Below are 26,961 nucleotides of genomic sequence, written 5' to 3' on the forward strand. Positions count from 1 at the left end.
TGTTTGAAATCCATAGGGTTCATGTCCCCATCACCTGTTGAACTGTCTTTGATCATCCGACCCATTTCAGTGAAGCTCTATCCCTCACCGTCTTGTTGCCGGTCATGGGACCCATTGGCACCTTGTCTAGGTTAGTAGAATGACTTAGAAGAGCCCTTCTTGTCCAAGTTACAATTCTGAATGAGCGTGTGCCGAACATATGATAGATTAACCACAAATTAGGCTAATCTACAAAGGAACAACAGTAGTGTGAGTACTGCAGCAGTAAGGGTAGGTCATAAGACGTAGAAAGGATCTCTACTATGCCTGAACAAGTGCTTGAATGTAGAAGATCAGACAAGAACAAGTATAATCCTCTTTGGACCGATCTATAGCTATTACAACTTCCACCGGACCGACCACTAAATCAAACGACGAAGTAGATGTAATACTAGAGTCCGACCTACGACCACAATGGTGAGGACCAATTCCAAGACCGAGATCTTAGCCTAAATTGTAAATAATTGACGAGGAGTGAGGTTTGATCAAACTACAAGTAGCAGCCGGTCCCGACCGAGGTTGATGATCCTGTTTTCTAACGAACCAGCAAAGTGACGATCAATTGCGATATGCACACTTTAGCGATCTACAAAGATGCACAAGCAATCAGACCAAAGGCAATAGAGGTTCCAGACCCGCTCCCAGCGAGTGAGCAAGGTCGCGACTAGAGCAACGATTTTTTAGTTTTCCGCCATAAATTGATTTTTGCAAGAACGATTGATTCCTCCACCGGATTTGAAAATCCTTCAGTCATAACGCAGGGAAGAAAGAGACGCACCCAAAGAGACTAAGCCTCGACGATTCCGACGTCGAAATCCCACCGGCGGTGAGCGACGGACCGAGGGAGACCGAAGTGAGATTTTCGCCAAAAATTGTTCTTTCTCTCTAGGCGTGTGAGTTTTTTGGGTTAGCAGATTTAACTGAAGAAGAAGACTACACAAGTGGGATAAAAAATTAATAATCTATCTCAATTTAAACCATACTATGCTACAATCAAATAAATAAATAAACTATAATTACTTCTTCTTGGTTTATTAAAAAGTGAATAAGGCTAATATTACACGTGACAACTGTTGGTTTCTTTGCCTAGAATATTTTTTTTGGGTGTTTGTCCCACATAGGAAGTGAGCAAGAAAAAGGTCTTGACCTGACCCTATAAATAAAGGGCTTGGGTGTTAGTTTTCTCTTGAACTATTTTGAGTATCTGTAATCCGTATTAACGATTATAGTGGAATATTTTTCAATGGCTCTTCCCGTGGATTAGTCAGCACTTTTGCTGGATACCACGTTAAATCGGGTGTCGCTTTCATTCTGTCTTTTACTATTATTATTATCATTTTTCTCGCATCTGTTATAACAAATTGGTATCAGAGCAGGGTTGTTCAGATCTGCTCAGACAAGAACGATGGTTGGAGGTAAAAGTTTGAAAGCCGACAAGTTTATTGGGAGGAATAGTTTCAGTCTGTGGCAGATCAAGGTCCGGGCATTGTTGAAACAACACGGCCTATGGACTCCCTTGATGAAGCCTGCACCTGTCCCACCACCTGCTGATATGAAGTATTTAGAAGAAAAGGCACACACAACATTGCTCTTGGCTCTGGAAGACGATATCATTACTGAGGTGGCTGAGGAGGAAACCGCTGCTGGTTTATGGTCTAAGCTGGAGACCTTATACATGAAGAAGAGCTTAACCAACAAGTTGCTTTTTAAGCAACGTATGTTCAGTCTGCGTATGCAGGAAGGTACACCTCTTAGAGACCATCTAGATCAATTAAATACAATATTATTAGATCTGTGTAATATTGATATTAAGATAGATGATGAGGATGCTGCTTTGATTCTGTTAGTTTCTTTACCAATATCATATGAAAACTTTAGGGAGTCTTTCATTAGTGGTAAAGATTCATTGGCTCTAGAAGAAATTAGATCTGCCCTTCACAGTAGAGAATTGCGACATAGCTGTAGTGGCAATGTTTCGGATAGTCAGGCTGTTGGGCTAGTTGCAAACAACCATCAGGGATATGGTAAACTGGGGAAAAAGAAGTTCCCCAAGAAACCAGTCAGTAGGGGTTCGAAACCAACAAATGTGTGCAATTACTGTAAGGAAAAGGGACATTGGAAGAATGAATGTCCAAAGAAAAGACAAAGTCAACATGAAAAGGCACCAGGTACTATTGCAGTTGCTGAAGATGGTACAAACTCCGAAGAGGATATTGCCTTAGTTGCTGATGGTCACACACATTACACTGATGTGTGGGTTCTGGATTCTAGAGCATCTTACCATATTTATCCTATGAGGGAATGGTTTTCAACCTATGAGCAGGTAGATGGTGAAAATATTTCTATGACCAATAGCTCTACCTGCAAGGTGGTTGGGATGGGCTCGATCAATATTAGGACTCATGATGGAAAATTCCGTACACTGAACGAAGTTAGACATGTTCCACACATGACGAAGGGGTTTAGTTTCAAAGGTGAAAGTGGAGTCTTACATGTTTACAAGGGTTCAGGTGTGATTCTGAAAGGTGTGAAGCGGGGCACTTTGTATTTTCTACAAGGTACTACGATATCTGATTCTGATGTTGTTGCTTCCTCCGAGATTGACCAATGAGACATGACGAAGTTGTGGCACATGAGGCTTGGGCATATGAGTGAGAGGGGGATGCAAATTCTGGCTAAAGATGATCTTCTATGTGGGCATAAGATAAAGGATCTTGGGTTTTGTGAACATTGTGTTTTTGGAAAACTACATCGCAGCAAGTTCCCCAAAGCGATTCATAGAACAAAAGGCACACTTGATTACATTCACTCTGATTGTTGGGGGCCATCACGTGTAGAGTCTTTGGGGGGTCACAGGTATTTTCTGTCGTTGATTGATGATTATTCAAGGATGACATGAATATTCATAATGAAGCATAAGAGTGATGCTTTCAAGAACTTCAAGCAGTGGAAGGCATTAGTGGAGAATCAAACTGGGAAGAAGGTCAAGTGGTTACGAACTGATAATGGTTTAAAATTATGTTGGTCTGAGTTTAATGAGTTTTGCAAGACTAAGGGGATTGCCAGACATCATACGGTTAAGAATACACCTCAGCAGAATGGTGTAGCAGAATGTATGAATCAGACACTACTAGAGAGAGCTCGGTGTATGCTCTCAAATGATGGGTTAACAAAATGTTTTGGGCTGAAGCAGTTAACACAACATGCTATCTGATTAATCGTGGACCTCATACGGGTATAAATCTGAAAACTCCTTATGAACTGTGGTCTGGGAAGCTTGCTGATTACTCTATTTTGAGAACTTTTGGTTGCACGGTCTACTATCATGTCAATGAGGGGAAGTTGGAGCCAAGAGAAAAGAATGGAGTATTTGTAGGCTAAGGGAATGGTGTGAAAGGATATAGGATCTGGTCCCCTTCTAAGAGGAGGGTTATTCTGAGTAAGAATGTTGTCTTTGATGAAAATTCCATGCTTAACCCAACTGTGAAGTTCACCATTCCGGTAGATTGTGGTGTCGAGAAACAGGTGGAGCAGGAAAAGACTAAGGCTAGTTGTGAAACAAATGAGAGTTTTTCTCAACCACTTTCAGCGGCAGATTTTTCAGTTGCTCCATCATCATCTGTAGAACATCAAAATCTAGCTCTTAATCTCCCTAGAAGAGCTAATTTTGGTGTACCTCCTATAATGTATGGCTATGAGGACATGGTTTCCTATGCTTTACAGGTGCAGAGGAAGTGGATCCTCATGAGTCATCCACCTACAAGGAAGCTATTGCGGGTACTGAGTCTGTCCAATGGCTTGCTGCCATGGGAGATGAGATGGCGTCACTTCAAAATAATCAGACTTTGGAATTAGCTAGAAGACCACCATGGAGAAAGGTTGTCACTTGTAAATGGTTGTTCAAGAAGAAGGAAGGGTTGTCACCAGCTGAGGGGGTCAAGTATAAAGCTAGGTTAGTTGCAAGAGGGTTCAGTCAGAAAGAGGGAGTGAACTATAATGAGATATTTTCACCAGTAGTCAGACATACTTCCATCAGGGTGCTACTTGCTATAGTTGCATATCAGGACCTAGAACTCGAACAGCTAGACGTGAAGACAACTTTCTTACATGGAGAGTTGGAAGAAGAGATATACATGACTCAGCCAGATGGTTTTCAGGAATCTGGAAAAGAGGAATATGTTTGCAAGTTGAAGAAGTCCTTATATGGACTGAAACAGTCTCTGAGGCAGTGGTATAAGCGATTCGATAGCTACATGTTTAAGATTGGCTATTCAAGGAGTCTGTATGACAATTGTGTCTACTACAACAAGCTCAAAGATGGTTCCTTCATCTATTTGGTATTGTATGTAGATGATATGTTTCTAGTTGCTGAGAAGAAGTCTGAAATTCAAAAGTTGAAGGGACTACTCAGTATAGAATTCGAAATGAAGGATTTAGGTGCTGCTAAGAAAATTCTGGGAATAGAGATCTACAGAAATAAAAGTCATAAGAAGCTATTCTTGTCACAGAAGGGATATATTCAGAAAGTTCTATCGAGGTTTGGAATGGCTACTGCTAAGCCCATTGATACTCCTAGTGCTTCAAATGCACATTTGTCTGTAGTATTTGCACCTAAATCATCTCAGGAGAAGGAATACATGTCACATGTTCCTTATGCTAGTGTAGTGGGAAGCTTGATGTATGTTATGGTCTGCATTAGACCGGATCTTGCACATGATGTTAGTGTTGTCAGTAGGTTCATGGGAGACCCTGGTAAGGAACACTGGCAAGTAGTGAAGAGGATTTTTCGCTATCTCAGGGGTACATCTGATATTGGTCTCAGTTATGGTGGTGATAGTCAGTGTCTAGTATCTGGTTACTCAAATTCTAACTATGCTGGAGATGTAGACAGTAGAAGATCGATGACCGGTTATGTATTCACGCTTGGTGGTTCTGTTGTGAGTTGGAAGGCTACTCTGCAGCCGACAGTAACCTTGTCCACTACAGAGGCAGAATATATGGCTTTGACAGAAGCTGTTAAGGAGGGAATCTGGTTGAAAGGATTGGTTAGTGACTTGGGTCTACACCACGATCAGGCTTCAGTGTACTGCGACAGTTTGAGTGCAATATGCTTAACCAATGATCAAGTTCACCATGAAAGAACAAAACACATTGATGTGAGGTACCATTTTCTGAGAAGTGGGAAGAGGATCAAGATAAACAAAGTGGGGACTGCAGACAATCCAGCCGATATGTTTACCAAGACTTTTCCGCAGAGCAAGTTTCAACACTGTTTGAACTTGCTCAATGTCAGAAGCCGTTGATTGCCCTTGAAGGGGCAAGGCCTGAGGTAGAGCAGGTCACATCTGGGCATTTAGTGTAATACATCTGTTTTGTTTATCTAGGCATTCAGTATAATGCATCTGGCACATCTGGTATTTAAAGTACATCTGTTGCATCTGGCTATCTGGGAAAATATTCAAGTCAAGGTGGAGATTTGTTAGTTTTTTTGCCTAGAATATTCTTTTTGGGTGTTTGTCCCACATAGAAAGTGAGCAAGAAAAATGTCTTGACCTGGCCCTATAAATAAAGGGCTTGGGTATTAGTTTTCTCTTGAACTATTTTGAGTATCTGTAATCCGTGTTAACGATTATAGTGAAATATTTTTCAGTGGCTCTGCCCGTGGATTAATCAGCACTTTTGCTGGATACCACGTTAAATCGGGTATCGCTTTCATTCTGTCTTTTACTATTATTATTATCATTGTTCTCGCATCCGTTATAACAACAACAAATATATGGAGGGAGCAATGCCTAAAGGGGTAGCGTCAAATTAACCCTCTTTGTTAATTCGATGCTACCCTTTAGGCAGTGCCCCTCCATATATTTGTTGCCACGTGTAACATTAGTCTTAACCATTGACCCTTCTTAAACCCAAGAATAAGTAACAAAGTTTATATATTTATTTGACTACATCATAGTAGGTTTAAACTGGGGTAGATTATTAATTTTTTATCCCGCATGTGTAGTCTTTTTTTCTTCAGTTAAATTTGCTAAACCGTCTCCCGTCCCCCACTACACCAGACTCGATCTTCTTCTTCAGATATATCTGATAACCCGTCTCTCGTTTGCCACTACACTAGAATTGAGATTTAGGATTCTTCGATGCTGCACTAGAAACGGGATTTGGGATTCATCGTCACTGCACTAGAATCGGGATTCTTCTTCAAAATTCAGTATAGAGCTGCAAGACCTCTTCTCGTACCTGGCTCATATGTATGTATTTATCTCGTCTCTTAGATACTGATTTTAAATTACTTGTTACCTCATTTGTCAAAAATTATATTTAGTTGATGAAGATATTACATATCTGTTTGAATAAATGGATGCATAATAGGATTATATATAGGGTATAATCATCTAATTCTAAAGTTTAGATTCTGTTTTATATTTGATTGAAATCAGTCATCAGTTTATTCTAAGATATGGTTCATTTATGAAATTCACTAATTATGATTTGAGTAATTCTCCAAGGAGTTAACGATTCTTTTCATTGATTGAGTGCAACCGTTTGCATTTATGATCTGGTTAATCAAATTGTTATTACATAAATACATCAACGAAGACTCCTATTATGCATAAAAGGATTAGAAGGTATGGTAAGTGAGCTCCCTACATTCCCTTCCAACATTTGCACCATAACATTCATCGATGGTCGATCTATTGGATACCACTAAATGCACCAAAGTCCAACGATAACCAGTTTTCTGACGATCAAATCATCTCCTTCATCCTTAACTTGGACTCCAACGATCTCTTTGCCACCATCCAAATGGTTGTAAATCCACTCCGGATAATATATTCATTCCACATCGTCCTTCTTCTCCTCCCTCCCACCATCCCAAGTAATATAATCCCAAAACTATACACATCAGATTTGTGAGAAACACTACCAAAGTTTCTAGAGAACACTTCTGGAGCAATGTATCCAATCGTGCCTTTTGCCGTGTTCATTGAAACAGCGCCATGTTCTTTCGAACATAGTTTTGCTTGTCCAAAATCAGAGATCTTCGGGATTAAATTACTGTTCAAGAGAATGTTATGGGACTTTATGTCGAAGTGATCTATGCGTTGCTCGTAGCCCTGGCTGTGTCTAGGGATTTTCAACGGGTCGATTTACGGGTTATTCAGGTTTCTCGGTTCAGGTTGTTCGAATAAAAATATTTTAACTTAAATTTGAAAACCAAATTCGAATAATTTTTTAAAAATCGAACCGAATTTGAATTTGAATTTTAGGTTTGAATAAATTTGCAATTACATTTTTCCTTTTTTTACATTTACATCAAAAATTCAAAAAGAATATTTCCATCATTCAAAAGTTCATCTCCAGCCTTGTAATAATTACATCCATCATTACAATTTACACATACATATTTTCTAATAATTAGAAAAAGCATAAAATCTTCAACAAAAGATTATCTCCAACTTGAGACTCCACACTCAAGTTCACAAAAATGGAAACACTAGTTCCAATTCTATCAATGTTCACCATTTCAAATTCCAGGCTCCAGCCAATTCCATCATCAATCAAAAACCTAATATTCCATCACTAATTCACCAAAAAATGTTAGGATTTTGTTTCTCTAAACATCAATAAAAGTGGATTCAACCATAGATTCTTTCAACTCTACAACAAAATGAAATTATAATTTAAATAAACGCACTTAAAGAACATTAAAAATATACAATTTAATGAATTTGTTAATTTAAAAGAAATAATGAAAAGTTACCTTATTCAAATTTTTCTAGCTCCTTAATATTTTCTTCCACATTTACTAAATATTCATGAGGCCGAATCCAATTTTGAGTGCATATCAATCCTCTCTTACAATTATAGGAGTTAAAGAACTCCTAAATGAATCGAGAATTCTTCCTCCGGAACTAAAAACAGATTCTGAAGCAATAGTATAAACTGAAATAGTCAAAACATCTCGAGTTAGTAATGATAATATAGGTAATGTTGAGCTTTTTTCTTCCACCAATATCTAAGATATTAAATGAAGGATCCTCAAGCATTCGCTTATCTTCCTCATTATCCTCAGTTAAATACTTGTCTAACGTATCACTAATTGCACTAGATGATGCTTTTCTCCTTTTCAATTCAACCAAATTTTTTTTATTCATTCTCATCAAAGGATCGATATCACTACCTACCTTAAGCGAACTTGGAACTGAGGCAGAAGTACTCAAAACCAAAGTTTATCTTCCTCATTATCCTTAGTTAAATAATTGTCTAACTCTAATTTTGTATCACTAATTGCACCAGATGATGCCTTTCTCCTTTTCAATTAAGCCAATTTTTTTCTCTCATTCTCAGCAAAAGATCGATATCACTACCTATCTTAAGCGAAGTTGGAACTGAGGCATAAGTACTCAAAACCAAAGCAGACGATGAAGACTTAACATTATTAGAATGAATTCTCTTATACTCATTAAATAGCTCATACAATACAATGCACTCTTGACAATTTCAACAATTCTTTTTCCTTCCACTTCACCATACATATTCCCAAAAACAATTGATCAAAGGCACCAGCAATGAAAACCAACATATTAATTAGAAAATATACTATTTTAAAATAAATTATATAATATGTTAATTTTTACAAGTTTTTATTATATAATTGTAAATTTTAATTAAAATAAATAATTGTTTAGTATATCATTTTTATTTTATACTTTTTAAAAATTAAATTAAGTAAATAAATAAAATTACTTTTTTTATTTTTATATTCTTTATATATTCTCTTTTATTGTCTATTTTTTATTCATTCCTTAATTTATTCTTTATAAAAAATTATAATTATAAAATTAAAATATATATTATAATAAAGTTGTAAAATTTCTAGCATACATTTTTTTATCTTTATTTTGTTAATAGTTTATTTATCACGTGTTATCTAAAAAAATAATAATTAATATTAAAAAAAATATATATTATAATATTTGAAATAAAAAATAAAAATAAAGCGAAGAAAATATATAAATATAATAAAATTTATAAAGTGAATTTATACTTGTGTGTAAAAATGTAGAAGAGTATATATATTTAAATTTAAATTTATTATTATAATAATTTTATATAAATTAAAAATAATAAAAAAATGAAACAAATGATAGAATGAAAAATAAATATTAAAAAGTGATAAGATAAAAGATAATAAATTTTCCAAAATTTTTCTCAAAATCTTTCCGAGTTCTTTTCTTGAAAAATTCTCCCAAGTTAGTTTCAAAAATCTGGTCAAACAAAGAACCGGCCTACGTTTGCAAACTTACATGGTTTTGATAATTTTAAATAAAATAATCAAAAGGGGAGAAATTGTTAGATAAAATCAGATCGGTTCACAGAACTTAACATAAATAAACCTTCCATGCAGGAACAAGGAACCGGACCGGTTAAACAAATGAACCGGCTAAGAAGATTAACCGGTCAAGCTATCAAACCGACCAGGAACATTCGGAACATGACCGCACAAAGAAAGGATCGGCCAGAACTAAAAACCGGAAACACCAGACAGTCGATCAGCCACAAGGCAAAGCAATAACCGGAAGCTGTCCGGTTAAACCAATCACACCGGAAGCCATTCGGTTAAGTCAAATGACCGACCAGTATAAGAAGACAATTCGGGTATCTGTTGAGTATGATACCAAAGGAACAGACTCAACATTTCCATATCCATACAAGTCTGAGGAAAGTCTGCAGGCTGCAGAAGACAGTCCCACAGGATCTTTCCACTTTCAAGATAAATCAGAGGCAATCTTCCAAGTACAAACAACTGTCTAACCAACAGTTACCACATTGAGTAAAAGACAAACCTAGCAGGTTTGTCTTACACACCGGAAGAACAGATTGCACAGTCTGTAGAGTTGACCGCCAGGTCTGAAAAGATGACCGCAGGGTCTGAATCACTGAACCTCTGCTCAGCCAATCAGATTCAAGGGAGTGAAATATGATCGTTGGCATATTTCACCTATAAAAGGAGCAGCTGAGGAAGAGTAAAAGTGGGACAACAAGTGACATAAGAGAGATTCTGCGGGACACAAGCAATATAGCGAGCATCTAACCTACAAGTGAAAAGAGTGTGTTATCTCTCTAGAAAGCATAAGTGCTAAAGTTGAAGAATGTAAAATTATGTCACTTAGATAATCTAACAAAAAAGTGACTTAGATAGATTTGCATTAGTTTATTATGCAAAATTATTCTAACATATTATTAGGTTAACACTCATAATTAGGGATGACAACAGTTACCTTACCCGACGGGTAGTGAACCCAATTTTCATTTTATTATTCGACTCGTACCCGACGGATATTTCCATTTCTTCTTCATCTCCAATTTGTCGGGTACCCGATCTCGACGGGTAGCCCATTACCCAAATAAAGTGTAAATTTATATATTTTACTATAATGAAGATAAAAAAACATTGATGAATAATTAAATAATAAATAACTTTAAACTATTAATATCGAAATATAAAAAAATATAAACATTATTTACCCATATAGAACCTAACAAATTTGTTTAATATAATTGAAGAAGGAATGATGAGAAAATGTTAAAAAATACTAAAAGATGAGAGATTGATAAAAAAATTTAATTGAAGATAAAGAGAGAAGGATAAAGAGTGATTAAGGAGAGAAATAAGTTTTTTATAATAAAAAAATTTACGAAAAATAATAAAACATGGATAAGAGTGAAGAGTAGATCATAAGATCAAATTAAATTATATAATTTTGATAAAGATAACGATGGGGTGTGAAATGTCACATATTTAGCAAAAAAATATATATATATATATATTGAGTCGGGTATTGAGTATCGGATTTGGGTTTCACACACTCCCTATTCCCGACTCCGTACCCGATCGGGTAGCTTCTCCTCTCCTCATACCCAATTCGAACTCGTACCCGATTTAAAATACCCAAACCCGACTATCAAGTACCCACATGCAGGGACGAATCTATGTAGGGGCTCGGGTGGGCTGAAACTCAACCCGAAATTTTTTATTTTTTTTACAGTTAAAATGTGACATTACCCCTTAATTATTAAAAAACCTCAATAAAATTCACTATTTTATTTATTTAATTATTAAAAAATGGTAAAACTTACTTTTATTTACCCGTTTTATCCATACAAAAAAATCCTTTTTTTACTTTAACCCACTCTAAAAAAAATTTAAGCCCACCCCACCACCAAATCTTGGGTCCGTCCATTCCCACGGGTACCAGACATATATATACCTATTGTCATCCCTACCCATAATCCAGTTTATAAGTTGAATAACCGACCCTAAACTTAAAATAATTAACTAAGTAACTAGTAGTAACCAATTAACACCATTAACCACAATTGTAAGTAATGTTTGTATTCTCTTCATCCTCTTTCTCAAGGTGGACCGTAATTTTGAGTAAAAAACATTGTTGACTAACTCATTCACCTTCTATAGATCGTCTCCCCCATTGAAAAAAATATATTACAAAAGTCTTCACATCATAACTATTTGAAAAATAAAGTTATGGTCAAAATAGTAAGAAAACATTAGACTCTAGTATATTTACAGGTATGAAAAAAAATTAATTTGTGGCTTAAAAAAAATATACTAAATGATAGGAATAATAGACTGAGAGATTGCAAAAACTTTAATACTTCAACTATCAAAATTAATCATTATTGTTTTAATTGTGATGCATTTTGAAATTATCACTAAATAAATAACTAGTTATGAGTATAATCATTTTATTTTTTCAATCATCATTTCAAAACATAATAATATTTTATTTGATTTATTTATTATCTCTTTTTATTACTCTAAAAATTATATTATATATTTTAAAACATATATTTTATTATTTATTTTGTTCATCCTCCCTATTTTACTTTCAAAAAATATATAAATAAACAAGTTAATTAATAAAAATATATAAATATATATTTACCAGATAAAAGTGAAAAATGGTTAATGTATGGAAGAAAGAATAATTATTAATGGAAAGAATAAGATTTTTTATAATTTTATTATTAGTTAGCAAGTCTTAATTATCAGTATTCCATTTATTTGTTTCAAATTTTTTAAATTCCACTATCATTATTCCTTACCCTTAAAATATATGCATAAATTAAATATATAATTATAGAATTTAAAAAATATATTAATATATATATATAATAAATATTAATAATACTATATTTTTTAAAAATTATAAAATATGAAAGTCTACAATTATATAGGTTGACTTATTCTATTTATTTGGTTAGTGGTGTAAGTTGTTACAACATTTTGTTTATAATATCCCCCAGCCTAATCTTATCAACTAAAAAAATACGGGTTAAAATTCGACCCGTGCGCCACTAAGCTAAATCGACTCTAATTCTAACTTAGAAAGCTTTTTTAAACGACGCAAGAAGAATACAACGGACTTAGAGAGAGAAAACTCTTAAGAATAAGATTATATTGAAAGAATACTTAATAATTACAATGAAATATCTTCATCGTATTTATAGAACTTACACGTATTTAATTAGGAATTGTCTTCTAATTACAATTTAATTACACTAATTTAGGATATCCTTCAAAAACAAGAATATTCCTACCTAATTTAGAATATCTCTAGTAATCTCTTCCTTAATTAGAATATATATTCTAATCCCTTCCTTGATTAAAATATATCTTCCAATTCCTTCTTTAATTAGAATATCTTCTAATCTCTTTCTTAATTAGAAGATTCATTGGGCCTACATAAGCAATTGGGTCTCCCCTTGGGCTAAGAAGATTAGCGCACTATCAGGCCAAGACTTTAATTAGCCTCGATATCCCCTGGATTGGGTCGTGACTCTAATTGGCCGTGACATACTCCCCCACCTTAGTCGTGGCTGTACTCGGTTCGACATTGGCCTGATACTCTTCAACCTCTTCCTTGAAACATTCCCCACACGGTCCCTCGTATCTGTGCACAAGCCTCTTGAGCACAGATTGCATAGAATTGCATTCTGGAAATGCACCTCGTGGCTTGACATTTGCACCCCATACAAATGGACCGTGACATACTCCCCCACCTAAGTCGTGGCCGTCCTCGGCACGACCTTAGACCGGTGCATGGTGATCTTCTTTCTAGCGTCCCATGAGCGCTATTCCTCCCCCCTTGCACGTCGCGGCATCGGGTGCACTTCTGGTCGCCAACCTTAACCGATATTAAATGTTTCCCACACGTCTCTCGATTGAAAACGGTCCCTTAAATCTGCGCACAAACCCCTTGAGCATAGACCGCATAGACTTCAACAGTTGTGGGGGCAACTTCCCCCTTTCTATCGTCCCCTTTCCTAACTGCACGCCCTCTCATATATATATATATATATATATATATATATATATATATATATATAATTTTAAAGTGTCCGGATTGCTAGATCGAGAGCTGTAATTAATTTAGATATATATGTGAGAATAAATGTATACTTGGATCGGATTGTGGGTTGACCCGCCCATAAACTTAAAACGGTTTAAAATAAAATAAAAAAAATGTATGTTTCGAACTCGTAACCTAATAAAAATAAGTACAACATTTTAACCAACAAGGATAATAACACTTTATATTTTAAATTTAACACAAAACTAGATGAACGCGGAACATTTTAAAAATATAAGTTCAATTTTTTATCTAACTAATATATATATATATATATATATATATATATATATAATAATGTTTAATTTTTAAAGTGCCTGAATTGTATGGTCAAGAACTATGGTTAATTTGGATATATGTGAGAGTAAACGGATTGTAGGTTGACCCGCCCATAAACTTAAAACGGTTTAAAATAAAATTAAAAATGCTATAAGTATGTTTCAAATTAAATATGTTATCATATTTTTATCGTAATTTTTTTTCTCGGTTTGTATATAATTTTTTTTTTCCGCAAATGCAAGAACTACGGCTAGTTGAATAAATTGTTTTTAATTTTTTTTTTTTAAAAAAAAAAGGTAAGTTGCATGGGTATTTACGTAAACTTATCTGCTTCCTTAGGGCGAACCGCCGAAACCCTAATTCTGAATAAACATTACACGATTCTCACTCTCTCTCTCTCATCCAACTTATCAGTCTCCTTGTTTGATCACTTCTGTCGTTCTGCCTAATTGGTCTGTCTCCGACCTAGCTTCGTCTGCCTCTTTCTACGCAGGTATTCATTTTGATTGCCTTTTACTTGTTGATTGGGATCAATCTAAACCAAGCATTTTAATATTTGGAGAAAATAGTCGCTTAAGATCTGTAATACCTGATTATCACTTTAATTTGTAGTGTTTTATGTGAATAATCTGCATAGATGAGTCGTTTAATGTGCTCTGTAGGCTTCAATTGATCGGATATCATTTTCTTATATTGCAAGCCTGTTACTATGCTCTGGATTCGTTCCAGTTTAGCTTCTGTTGTTAATCTGTTGTCATTTCTGTTGATATTTTTTTTTATTAGCTTCATTTTGTTTGCAGTATTTTGAGATGAAGCATTGTTTGTTAGTGCAATAGCAATTTGACTTGTGAAAATTGTAGGATATTGGATCGATTGACATAGATTTTCTGGTCTTGTTGGTGTGTTACAGTTGAAGCCAAGCTACAATGGGTAAGGAGAAGGTTCATATTAACATTGTGGTCATTGGTCATGTGGACTCTGGCAAGTCGACAACTACTGGGCACTTGATATACAAGCTTGGAGGAATCGACAAGCGTGTGATTGAGAGATTCGAAAAAGAAGCTGCGGAAATGAACAAGAGGTCATTCAAGTATGCTTGGGTTCTTGACAAGCTTAAGGCAGAGCGTGAACGTGGAATCACAATTGATATTGCTCTTTGGAAGTTTGAAACCAACAAGTACTATTGCACTGTTATTGATGCCCCTGGTCACCGCGACTTTATCAAGAACATGATCACGGGTACTTCTCAGGCTGACTGTGCTGTTCTTATCATTGATTCAACTACTGGAGGTTTTGAAGCTGGAATATCGAAGGATGGTCAGACTCGTGAGCATGCTCTTCTTGCATTCACCCTTGGTGTCAAGCAGATGATTTGCTGCTGCAACAAGGTCTGCACTCTCTTCTGTTTTTTAATGTCAAATTGCATTTCATTCTTAGTCAATCTAACAAGTAAACAACTGGCGTTTAAACCAAACATATTGAACTAAGATGCCCCACCTGTAAGAACTTCCATTCAAATTGTAAGCTTCATCCAATCCAATCCAATCCAATCCAAACCCGAGTGAGATCTGTATTGGGTCATTGATCTTCCATTTCGCTGGTGTGGAAGATGAAACTCCCACCTATTTTGAAACAAATCTGACTCTACCTACCTGCAACCTCCTTGAACCACATCTGAAACCGAAGACAATCTTAGATCTAACATCACATTTCATATATCAACAAGTTATTTGTATATGTTTGAAATTGGGAAATTCACTGATGCTTGATTATCAATTATGCTAGATGGACGCCACCACCCCCAAGTACTCCAAGGCAAGGTACGATGAAATCATCAAGGAGGTCTCTTCCTACCTGAAGAAAGTTGGTTACAACCCAGACAAGATTCCATTCGTTCCAATTTCTGGATTCGAAGGCGATAATATGATCGAGAGGTCTGCAAACCTCGACTGGTACAAAGGCCCAACTCTTCTCGACGCTCTCGACTTAATCTCAGAGCCTAAGAGACCAACCGACAAGCCTCTCCGTCTCCCACTTCAAGACGTGTACAAAATCGGAGGTATTGGAACTGTGCCAGTTGGAAGGGTCGAAACCGGTATAGTAAAACCCGGAATGTTAGTCACTTTTGGCCCAACCGGTCTCACAACTGAAGTAAAATCTGTCGAGATGCACCACGAGGCTCTGCCGGAAGCCCTACCAGGCGACAACGTGGGGTTCAACGTTAAGAATGTCGCGGTTAAAGATCTAAAACGCGGTTTCGTCGCGTCTAACTCGAAAGACGATCCTGCAAGGGAGGCTGCCAATTTCACAGCGCAGGTGATCATAATGAACCACCCTGGTCAGATCGGAAACGGTTACTCACCGGTCCTCGACTGCCACACGTCTCACATTGCGGTTAAGTTTGGCGAGATCCTAACGAAGATTGACCGTCGATCTGGTAAAGAGATCGAGAAGGAGCCCAAGTTTTTGAAGAACGGGGATGCTGGTTTCGTGAAGATGATTCCCACAAAGCCAATGGTTGTCGAGACTTTCTCGGAATATCCTCCTCTAGGGAGATTCGCTGTTCGTGACATGCGACAAACAGTTGCTGTCGGTGTTATTAAGAGCGTCGAGAAGAAGGATGCTTCTGGTGCTAAGGTCACCAAAGCTGCCGTTAAAAAAGGCGCCAAGTGAATTCATTTTCTCATCTTATTTTCGTGTCTAAAATTTATGTAGTAACTATATTAATTCGAATCGAAACATTCAGGTGGCGGAGTTAAATATCTAGATTTATCGGTACAATAGTCATACTCCATGAACTGATTTCTAACATTCCAATAGCTTATTTCCTCATCAGACGACAGTTTCCAATACCTTTCTCTGTTCCACCATAGCCTAGTAGCTTTGCACGACCACTGGCTAAAGCTAGCCGAAGAGCATCCGTCTATGCCAAAGCTTCTCAGTTTCGCTTCGAAAGGGGAATGTGTCCAGTTGATCTTCGTCATTCCACCATCCGTCGCCCAGCTGTCTCCGTTCCATATGTTGCCTTTTATTTTCATCGCCCTTGTCGGCTGCCTCACCTGCCCGTCGTTCAAGTTCTTCAGGACACGGATCGGAATCGAGTCCACGTAGAATCTGTGGTATGTGGTATAATTTTCAAATATTAAGCGTTGAATACTAAATTACACAAAGAGAGGCTTACTTACTTACTACTTACACAATTTGGTGCGAGTTCCATAGAATTCGATAGGTGTGAAAACTCGAGGTTGGGTCGAACCATAGGCGAATCCTTTCCTCCCTCCCGGCTGTTCCATTCAGAATGATATTTGTTTGTAAAAATATAGGTTTCCCTTCTTTGTTCCCAAGGAACTCGAAATCTAACTCATCGCCCTCGTTCGAAGTCATCTGTGTAACCCCGAAAAAGACTAAACCACCTTAGATATACATATTTTTTATAAGCAGAAAGGAAATTGAGAAAAGAATAACATACATAGAATGTTGTGACTACTCCTGCAGTGTCTTTGGGTGATAACTTAATGTTTAAGTGAAAAAACCCAGAATAATAACTGAGTTTGGATATAATCCCAGATCCTAGCAAGCAGGAAGAAATCAAAATGACATATATATTATTAATATGGGTTATTTGAAAATGGGTAAATGAATTATTACCATTGGAGGAGTCTAGGGAGATGAGAACATCTGTGCCTTGTCGAGAAATGAAAACATTTTTAGCTCCGAAATCAAGTTTGTAGTTGACATCGTAAGAGGGACTATAGAATATGAAGCCTTCTTCTTCTTTTGTGGCAAATCCTTTCTTCCACAAGAGAATGGTCACAGTTGACATGAGAAGAAGCATGGTAATGGTATTATAATTTGAACCCATTATTTAATTAATCTAAGTATGATTATTTCTCTGATCGATCTGTAAAAAAGTATGGTGATTTGAGATATTGAATCAGTCTATTGAAAGTGTGACCGAGCTCCAATTAATGGTTCTCCTTCCTTGATATCTTCCTATATTACAGGGAATGTTAGTTTCATGACCACTTTATTTTTTCTTTCCAAGATTTATAGCTAAAATGTAGTGAATGAGTAGATCAGACTAACTCTAGTTATTTAGAGAAATTTGACGAATGACCCTAAAAAGGTCTTTAAATACGTTGGTCACTCCTCATAAATTTACGAAATTAGCTTCGTCGCGTATTACTAATTGCGGGATCGTCTCGCGAAAGAAAAGTATGTGAGAAGTCCAGAATGATCGTGCCCTTCGTGTGAGAATCCTGCCCTTCGCGTGACGATCCTGCCCTTCGCGTGAGACAGGGGTAATTTCGTTAGAATATTTTGAAGTAATCATTTACGCAATTTAATTTATGCGCTGGTCACCAACGCATTTAAAAATATTTTTAAGGTCTATTCTTTAAATTTCTCATCACTCTTTATTCTTATTAATTATTTCACTTTCATAATTAGTTGTTCATATCACTTTTGCTTTACTTATTAACTTTTATGTATGAAAATATTATTGAAATAAATATTTACATCAATACTCATAATTAAAGTTCCTTCTATACATTATTTACTGGAACTTAATAAATCAATTTAACTTTTTATTTCCTATATAAGTCTGATTAATATAATAGTAGTATAATATTAAATTTCTCAAATTAAATAATATATATTATTTTCATCTAATCCTCTTGGCATAAATTTATGCCCCCATATAGGATTTATCTGGGTAAGGTTTATTTTGATGTCTGTATAATTCCATTCTTAACATCCTTTCTTTAAAGATTCTAATTTAATAAGCTAGGTTATGCATTTTTTTTATTGTTTATAATGAAGCTAACATTTTATTATTATTATTTTATGTAATCAAAATAGGCTATCTATTAAAATTTTATATTAATTACTTCATGAAATGAGTTCATGTCAATATGGAGATGGAAATCCTTCATAGAGGAAGAAGTTCATATTTGGGTTTTGCTCTTTTCAATCCAAAGTTTTCATTGCTTGAGCTTTTTAATAATATATACTTTTGATTTTTTTTTTTCATTCATTTATACAAGACACTATTTATTACAAGTAGAATAATAAAGCAATTACAACAAACAAAAAGATAATTCCAAAAAATAAACAAACAAAAGGATTAGACCACCCATTTGTTAACAATGAAAAATATAAAATATTTGTTCTAACTCATGGCATACTGGAAAGTCCATTTCCTTGCATTTTCTCGAAAAGTTTTCATATCGTTAAGATAGATTTGAGCAATGTAATTGCCATTTGCATTTGCATTGGTAACATCGGGATGAGATAGGAATGAAGCGATAGAAAGCATCAGCTTCTCTACTGTTAGTGCAGGACTCCATTTCTCGTACAAAATATCCATATCAATTCTCCCATCTTTCTCATCAATACATGGGTGATAAACCTGAAATCAAATTGAAGACGATTATCGCAATGATATTATTATCATAAACAACAGGATTATTGAAATGAATTTAACCTTGGTGATGAAGTTGACAATTGGAGGATTGAAAGGATAATCAAGAGGGAAATGAAGAGAAAGATAGAAAATTCCACCCTCATAAGGACTATCCAATGCCCCTGTAATGGTTCCTTTCCAATTGAACAAATCATCAGAATCAACAGGACCGTAGCTGATATGGGTAGGCGGATTATCGTTTATATCTTTCATCTCCATCTCAAGCCTCTCTCTCGCAAAACTCTCACTTGTCTCTTCCTTCTGTTCATCGCCAAACATGTCGATCTTAAACAGAGACTGCCTAATTTGTAATGATTGATCTCTCGCGAAACTTTCCTTCTGATCATCATCATCATCATCACCATCAAACATGTCGATCTTAAACAGAGACTCCCTAATTTGTAATGATTGATCAGTCTCTGCAACTTCTGGTTGATGTTCCATCTGATCAACAAGATAGATTGTCAATGTGGGCTTTCTCTTTTGAATTATGTTTGATGGGTTTCAGATTTAAAGGCAACTGGCTTGGATTGTTAGTGGAAGACTTGACGGAAGGACCAAGAAGACTTAAGAATCCAAATGTGGGAAATTGGGAACTTTAGTGGAATTTTCTTCCAAGTGTGAAAAGAAGACTTGTCACTAGTTCAAAAAGTCAGCATTTTTTTGTTTAAATTATGAAAAACACCTATAAACATAGAAAGATCTCCAATCCAACGTTAAAATTGAAGTAAAACAGTTAAAAAAAAATTAACTTCTGCATAAATCAAAGCATTCGTAGAGAACTCCTATACACCTCGGGCTTCGATCGGTTCTGATTCCATTCCTTCCCGAGAATTCGATTCTTTTTCACCACCATCCATCCTAACCAGTTTCTCCATCATCTCGATCTCCATTGTAAAATTGCTCGAGCTGCCACCATCACCACCACCACCCAAATTGTTCGCATTTCCATAATTATAAACTGTGTTCTGAAATTCAGACACTCCTTCATCAGTAGCCAAAGGAAACGCATCTTCTGACTCATCCTCGTTCGATTCGCTTCCTAAACTACTTTCCTCTTCCGGGTCCTCTGTTTCATTGTCTGGCTCAAAAGGCCGTTGTTGGATTGGCACAGCGTAGCTTATGATACTACCCGTTCTTTGTCCATCCCTGTAACATTCCATTTCCAACTTGTATCTCTCTTTATCTTCCATTGCCTTTTCCTGATAAACCTGAATCCAAAACAAACCAGTTAATCTGGGGACAAGACACCAAGGAAACAGCAAAAAAACAAACAAAACATTATTATTATTTATACTTTTCTGTCGTCTTCCTTCATCTTGTTCCATAATTCCCCTATTATTTTACTAATCTCTCGATCCTTCCCGGGATAAAGCGGTTTAAGCCTGGCATGCTGTTCTGCAAAGAAGAAGTTGTACCCGCTTCTGTTGGGTTTGGGGTGAGCTGGATCGCGTTTCCTCATCTCGCATTTCTTTCTCCTTCTTCGTCTGCACACGACAGGCGGCACCTCAATCGGATTTCCCAAGTTGCTGGCGGCAGTCACTATCCCCTGTTGATGAGTTTGGCTTGTAACTGGCTCCTGTCTAATCTGCTGCTGGTAAAGAACACCTTTTAGTTTCTCTGAACCAATTGTAACTGTAATCAGATAACCGCTGTCAAATTTTCCATCGATCACCCCAAATATCGGAGGGCCTTCAGTAGATGTTTCGACATCTGCATCAATCAAATGTATATATGATGAATGTTCATCGAGACCAGACAGTTAAAAAGATTCGGAAACCTGGAGAATTCAGCTGATTATTTGCTCTAGTCCACCCCTGTTGAAGAAGTGAGGAAGTATATGACCTTATTGAAGCATCTGCAAAAGAACAAATTAAAAGAAAAATAATTATTTTTTTCATAAAATAAGATTATTTTCAAATAATCTGATTTGACAAAACAAGTCTTTTTGTTTGTACAAAAAAGAAATGAAAACGCACCAACAGCTATAGGAATGAAATTCTTGGCCTTAAAGTAGTAGATTTGTTCGTAATGATGAAGCAATGAGCAATAATACTTGCGCAGCACAAAGGACGCGTTTGTAGCTGATGCTGGGAATCTGAAAATGGCTGTTACCTCTTTCCATTTTCTTTCTCTAATTATCTGTCAGCCCACCCACAATGAAACTAACCATAAACATAATGAACATATGTACAAGTTGCAAACATTATTTAAGATTTTTACATCTATAATCATGTTATGAAACAAAAACATTGGTTCATTTCCTATTCCTAGTACAAAAATATGCTATTACCTTCTCAAATCCACCTCTTAAAGTAACCTCTGCAAAAAGCCGATGCAAATCAAGGTCCTTTCCACCTATTATGGGGATCCTGCATTAAAGACCCGGAGAACATTGTCAATCTTTAGATAAATTGGGTACTCTTTTTCATGTGGTGTAAAAGAATATCAATTCTATAGGTTTTAAAATCTTGACTAAGATGGAAACTCAGAAAAAGGAAAAAAAAAAAAAAGAGTAGAGGGCAAAAAAACAGAACCTAAAAATTTAGGATTGAGATAGAGAGGAAGCCATTAAAGACTATAATTATAAAACCATCCAGATCCCAAAAGCCAAACATGTTCTCAACACAATATTATTCAAACAACTTTAAGTTGTTAATGACTCGATTTGAAAACACCTCGATAAGATTATGTTTAGAAACTAAACTTTGTCCAAATTTATAGGTTGTTTCCGAAAACCTAAATTACAAGTGTTTGCAAATGGGACACATTGCCCTACGAACAGGTCACCATATAACCTAATAACCGAGTTCATTAAGATTTTAGCCGAACTATCTTATATGTCCATCACAAAGCCTCCTCATATTCTAGAATTCACATGTGATGGCACACTAATCCTAACTTTGTATCAAATTCACAATGATTACCACTACTAAGATGTATCCCAATTCCATTATATGGGACTCCTCCGCCTCTGAGTGGATATGTGGAAGTACGCTATGATGATCCAGAGAAACGTGTAGTTTCTGAACCCATTGAGATGACCCAAGAATTTCGCTATTTCGATTTTGCTAGTCCTTGGGAACAGCGTAGCGACGGATAATTCAGAATCAGAATAGGTCCGGACAAATCAATAGGAAATGCTATTTGCTTTGTAAGAATAAGAATGAACTTTCTATGAAATGAAAGAGTTTCACGTGCTGCAGCTGGTGTAATGGATTCGGATTCCCTACGATTTTAACAAATCTCCGGGTATCTCTATCCTTCTCGGCGAGCTGATGAGGCCTGCTATGACAAGGGATAGATAGGCACTTATTCTTAGAGATGAAATTAAAAATGTTCAAATGAGATATATTTGCAAAGAAACAAAAGTTGCAGACGTGAAATGGGAAGTGGCATGGCATCATCGGTAGCAAGAGAAGGTCAAAAAGTGCTTGGATTGATCATGAACAAAGCTATGGACAACTCCATAATGTTTGGGAATGAAAAGTTGAGCAAATTGACTTCTTTATAACTTCTCAAGCATGAAAATTCGAAATCGTGACAATGATGTTGAGTGTTGAAAAAATGCTTGGTTAACAAAGATAGCCTCAAGACACCAGTTCATACTTTGTTTGGCTTTTCACAGATGGCTATAGATTAAAGATTGGCTGAAAAGATATATGAATATTTATGATGTTAGTTGTCCATTATGTTTGAGAGTAGAAAGTTGAGAGAAGTCAACTCAACTAAGTTGAAGTGTAAGCTAGAGGGATGAGGATACTCATACACAATAACTCTTATCCATCAATAAGCCTCTGTTTTTCCCTCTATGATAGAATCAATTAGGTTATCAGAATCAACCTAAAAACTGGTATTAAACATGCCCATTGTTGCAAAACAAACAAAAACTACATTTTTTTCTTCTTGGTAAGAGATCAAACATGATTTCATAAAAAACAAGCATAAATTTGTTACCATACACAAGATCAAACAAACAATAAAAGGAAATGAAACTTACATAAATTTAGTTCCCATAGTGACATGGAGTTTCTCTAATGTATCCATAAACAGATTCCTATCGACCATGACATCCTCATATCTAGCCAGAGGTGGTGGATAAGGCCGGCACTGTAATGCAGATGAAGAAGAAGAAACCTCCATTGCTGAATTCTCGAGCACAAACAGAAATCATTTAACTTATCACTGTGTGTAAAGAAATGGAAAGTGAAAGTTCAATCAAAGATGACCATAAAATGTAAAAGCAAGATTCACAGATTACATGCATATTTATAATATACATATACAAAGCTGTTCAGATGAGAGAAATTAGCAGTCAGAAGAAGATAAAAAGGCTAAAGGTTATACATCATAAAAAGCTAACCTAAGTACCGGCCCTATTTGAACCAGATGAAGACAAGAATAAGGATTTCCCCATCCTGAGTCTGAAGTTAACCACTCTGTCTCTCATTGAAGAATGATTAATTCCTAGTGCCAAATGTAGAAGGTATTCAAGAACCCAGAAAATATTATACTCATACATGGGAAATCCATTATCTTCCAGAGAACACATCACCATCAGCGCCTGGGAGGAAGCGAAACAAGAAGAAACCCTAAACTTATCAGTTAAAATGAACCCTAAATCCGGTTGGGCACAAGCATTATACACTACTATTACTGTTCATCCTCAATAAATCAACCGATCTAAACAACCCAATCCAACTCTGTCTTCTGTCTGGTATGGGACACAAGAGGTGATGAATATTATTTACATATAAACTAATGAATGAATGAATGTAACATTGTAACATGATAAAATGTAATTAGATATATAAGAAAAAGGATGAAACAAAGCATACCCAGATAGAAAAAGAATAATAAAATAGACAAATAGATGCATATGCAGAGAAAACAAAATATAAAAGAATGGAACTTTAAAACTAACCCTTAATAAAGCAGGGAGCTTTTTGATAACCCAACTGTTTTAATTTCCTTTGGATTTCAATATATATATTATTGAAGAACAAACAATAGAAGATGAAGATGATATTGATGAATGAATGAAAGCTAACACCCAAATCTTGGATATAAATGAAAATGCAATTTAACTGACCTTTCATTTTCCCCATTTTCAGCTTTATATTACACCCATACATTAAATTCCCAATACTTAAAATAAATAAATACAAATAAATAAATAAAATCTAAATTTCACCTCATTAAGCTATCATCATTCATTTTCAATCTTCTGAAATATGAAGCGCATTTTGAGTTATAAAATAATTAATGGCAGAGATATCAAGTGGCCCATTTTAATCTTACTCCCTACATTTAGGGGTTTCTATTATTATTATTATTATTATTATTATTATTATTATTATTATTATTATTATTATTATTATTTGGCATTTTAATCACATTATTATTTTTTGATTTTTTTTTGTGGTTAAGGAGTAAAGAATGAAAAGATATAAGTGTTGTAACAGCACTTGGGACATTAAATTGATACATGTTTCATGATTATTATTTCTCTAGTAAAATGAAATAAAGTCTTACAACATTAATTAGTCAAAATTTCAATTATATCAATTGGTCAAGACTCATGTTTCATACATGGGTCAAATATTAAATATTTAAACACATTTTGTCAAACTTACAATTAATTTGTATATCTCAATTGATTTTGAATGGATTTGGTGTGAATATTATCCCTTATTTAGACTATACAAGGATCTTTGGTATTTCCATTTCCTAATTTCTCTATACAATAATTGTAAAATAAATTATTCTGTTAGATAAGGCCTAAATTATAAATTAATATATATATATATATATATATTTCAAAATAATTATAAACATAAATAAATATATTTAAGTTTGTTATATAATATATTATTTAATTAAAATATTAAGATATTTAATAATAATAAAATTTAAATTCTCTTATTTTATTAATAAAAAAATAAAGAAAGAGTAAGCTTAGTATTTTATTTTATTTATTTTTGTAACTACATTAGATAAGTTTAATTTATTTTATGAAATATTTTTTATAATTTTTTTTTTGTTACTTTTATTATTACTCTGTGTATATAATATAATAGTATATCAATATTTACTATATTTTCTTTATATTACTAATGTAATTTAAGTATAACCACCTTTATTAGTTATGTTTTTGGTTATTGTGGATTTAAAATTAAAATTAGGGTCCATTATTTGATAACTCGAATAATGAATTGGATTTGAAATTATAATTATAATAACATTAAAATAATTTTTAAGTTATAATTACGTTCGAGCTTGTTCGAAAAATATGAGTATGTGATTGGGTTAGCTATAGTGTTGTTGATTTTGAATAATATTATATGTGGTTTCATATTTGTTTGTTAGAGAATTTTGATGTCCATTCTGATACTTGGTATGATGATTGAAACCATGTTAGAAATGTTGAAAATGCTGTATTTGAGTGTTATAGTTTAGGGCAAATCCAAGGTTGGTAAAAACAAAAACTTGGTAGTGAAGGTCTTGTTCTTTGGAAATTTTGAAGGGTTTTTTCTTTGTTTTGGCTTCTTATTTCAGGGATTCTCCTTGGGTGAGGGTCGGGGTCTGTCTTTAAGCCTTTAGGTAAGTCATGTAAGTTCTTACACCAATGTTATTACTTATGTAATGGAAAAATTTCCAAAAACCCGATAATGAAAGAAAACTATATTTTGTATGTATGGTTGTCTTTGATACTGCATTCCATTTCAATCATATATATGATGTATGAGTTTTATAGACTAATCTTAACGTTTATGATGAATTGAAGATATGAGAATTGTTTAAAACATTTAGAATTTGGTATTGCAGGTCTTGTTCTTAGGCCATTTGATATTTGATATATTTCTTTGTTCCTAATGAACCAGGCATGTTCTAGTTTAACTTTAGGAATGTTTTGTGTGCTTAGAAAATGAGTTAAACTTCTGTTTCAAATAAACTTGACAAAGTTCTAGTTTGTTCGAAAGATTTCAGTCTGTGATTGGGTTGGCTATAGGGTTTGATTTTAAATACAAATACGTAGAATTATCTTTCTATCTTTTTTTGAAAAAAATATGGAAAGTTAAACAATTTCGAGAATAGAATGTTATCAGTAGCAAATTTATGTGATTAATTGATTTGCTAATTGATTAAAGATTTTTTTTTGTTGGTTGTCAAATAAATTATAATTCATATGATTTTATTTAATTTATTGTTTAAATTATTTCATTTCTGTCAATATAATTTTTATTATTTAACACTAGACTTCTTATGTAAAAATGGCAAACAATATAATTCTCTACATATTTTCTTTCTCAAATTTCTACAAAATGTTAGATAATGTTAGATGTGGTTTCATATTTGTTTGTTAGAGATTTTGTATGCCTATGCTGATACTTGATATGATGATTGAAAATATGTTGAAAATGTTGTATTTGGCTTTTGTGATATAGTTTAAGGTTGATCCAAGGTTGACAAAAGCAAAAAAGATTTGCTGAAATAGTTTTTACTGTTTAAATAAAGAGACATATTGTTTGATTTTGAATACAATTGTTATATGTGTTTCATATTTGTTTGTTAGAAATTTTTGATGTTAATGTTGATACTTGGTATGATGATTGAAACCATGTTGAAAATGCTTTATTTGACTTTTGTGTTATAATATAGGGCTGATCCAAGGTTGGAAAAAGCAAGAAAAAAGGTTTGCTGAAATAGTTTTTAATATATGGGTGACTGTTAGAG

General features: G+C 34.7%; 5 protein-coding genes across 6 annotated transcripts; 1 reads left to right on the forward strand and 4 right to left on the reverse strand.

Annotated features, from left to right (window-relative positions):
* Positions 1-6,791: 6,791 nt before the first annotated feature.
* On the reverse strand, positions 6,792-10,447 carry LOC124918761 (cysteine-rich receptor-like protein kinase 40). The gene is made up of 3 exons (XM_047458807.1): positions 10,329-10,447; positions 7,504-7,612; positions 6,792-7,085 (listed from the first exon to the last, which is right to left on the reverse strand). Exons 1-3 carry the CDS (start codon positions 10,445-10,447, stop codon positions 6,792-6,794), a joined length of 522 nt encoding a protein of 173 aa, XP_047314763.1.
* Positions 10,448-14,111: 3,664 nt separating this feature from the next.
* Positions 14,112-16,597, forward strand: LOC124919295 (elongation factor 1-alpha-like). Its single transcript, XM_047459518.1, has 3 exons — positions 14,112-14,253; positions 14,671-15,148; positions 15,546-16,597. Exons 2-3 carry the CDS (start codon positions 14,687-14,689, stop codon positions 16,431-16,433), a joined length of 1,350 nt encoding a protein of 449 aa, XP_047315474.1. The 5' UTR covers positions 14,112-14,253; positions 14,671-14,686; the 3' UTR covers positions 16,434-16,597.
* Positions 16,484-17,595, reverse strand: LOC124918770 (xyloglucan endotransglucosylase/hydrolase protein 2-like). The gene is made up of 4 exons (XM_047458817.1): positions 17,409-17,595; positions 17,230-17,330; positions 16,957-17,144; positions 16,484-16,874 (listed from the first exon to the last, which is right to left on the reverse strand). Exons 1-4 carry the CDS (start codon positions 17,593-17,595, stop codon positions 16,484-16,486), a joined length of 867 nt encoding a protein of 288 aa, XP_047314773.1.
* A 1,335-nt stretch (positions 17,596-18,930) lies between these two features.
* On the reverse strand, positions 18,931-19,596 carry LOC124918781 (ubiquitin-conjugating enzyme E2 D1-like). The gene is made up of 2 exons (XM_047458827.1): positions 19,246-19,596; positions 18,931-19,170 (listed from the first exon to the last, which is right to left on the reverse strand). Exons 1-2 carry the CDS (start codon positions 19,594-19,596, stop codon positions 18,931-18,933), a joined length of 591 nt encoding a protein of 196 aa, XP_047314783.1.
* On the reverse strand, positions 19,526-24,269 carry LOC124921718 (high mobility group B protein 15-like). 2 transcript variants are annotated; one of them, XM_047462409.1, is made up of 8 exons: positions 24,149-24,269; positions 23,225-23,409; positions 21,518-21,596; positions 21,204-21,366; positions 21,005-21,082; positions 20,522-20,937; positions 20,018-20,435; positions 19,526-19,668 (listed from the first exon to the last, which is right to left on the reverse strand). In XM_047462409.1, exons 2-8 carry the CDS (start codon positions 23,365-23,367, stop codon positions 19,637-19,639), a joined length of 1,329 nt encoding a protein of 442 aa, XP_047318365.1. In that variant the 5' UTR covers positions 23,368-23,409; positions 24,149-24,269; the 3' UTR covers positions 19,526-19,636. The 2 variants fall into 2 exon arrangements, with proteins under 2 accessions (XP_047318365.1, XP_047318364.1); XM_047462408.1 differs by lacking the exon at positions 24,149-24,269 and adding an exon at positions 23,588-24,090.
* Between the last annotated feature and the right edge of the window lie 2,692 nt (positions 24,270-26,961).

This window comes from Impatiens glandulifera, chromosome 1, assembly GCF_907164915.1.
Source record: "Impatiens glandulifera chromosome 1, dImpGla2.1, whole genome shotgun sequence".
NCBI classification, from domain to species: Eukaryota; Viridiplantae; Streptophyta; class Magnoliopsida; order Ericales; family Balsaminaceae; genus Impatiens; species Impatiens glandulifera.

Coding starts and splice junctions, on each gene's coding strand:
- LOC124918770 (XM_047458817.1), bottom strand. CDS start 17,595: ATGCTTCTTCTCATGTCAACTGTGACCATTCTCTTGTGGAAGAAAGGA. Junction 17,145..17,229: donor GAGTAGTCACAACATTCTAT/GTATGTTATTCT, acceptor GGGGTTACACAG/ATGACTTCGAACGAGGGCGA. Junction 16,875..16,956: donor TGGAACTCGCACCAAATTGT/GTAAGTAGTAAG, acceptor CACATACCACAG/ATTCTACGTGGACTCGATTC.
- LOC124921718 (XM_047462409.1), bottom strand. CDS start 23,367: ATGGAGGTTTCTTCTTCTTCATCTGCATTACAGTGCCGGCCTTATCCA. Junction 21,367..21,517: donor TAAGAGGTGGATTTGAGAAG/GTAATAGCATAT, acceptor GTGGGCTGACAG/ATAATTAGAGAAAGAAAATG. Junction 20,436..20,521: donor TGAAGGAAGACGACAGAAAA/GTATAAATAATA, acceptor TTTTGGATTCAG/GTTTATCAGGAAAAGGCAAT.
- LOC124918761 (XM_047458807.1), bottom strand. CDS start 10,447: ATGGGCTACCCGTCGAGATCGGGTACCCGACAAATTGGAGATGAAGAA. Junction 7,613..10,328: donor TTCACTACCCGTCGGGTAAG/GTAACTGTTGTC, acceptor ATGGAATATTAG/GTTTTTGATTGATGATGGAA. Junction 7,086..7,503: donor ACTTGAGTGTGGAGTCTCAA/GTTGGAGATAAT, acceptor TTAATCCCGAAG/ATCTCTGATTTTGGACAAGC.
- LOC124918781 (XM_047458827.1), bottom strand. CDS start 19,596: ATGTTTGATGGTGATGATGATGATGATGATCAGAAGGAAAGTTTCGCG. Junction 19,171..19,245: donor TTGTCAACTTCATCACCAAG/GTTAAATTCATT, acceptor ATTTGATTTCAG/GTTTATCACCCATGTATTGA.
- LOC124919295 (XM_047459518.1), top strand. CDS start 14,687: ATGGGTAAGGAGAAGGTTCATATTAACATTGTGGTCATTGGTCATGTG. Junction 15,149..15,545: donor TGATTTGCTGCTGCAACAAG/GTCTGCACTCTC, acceptor CAATTATGCTAG/ATGGACGCCACCACCCCCAA.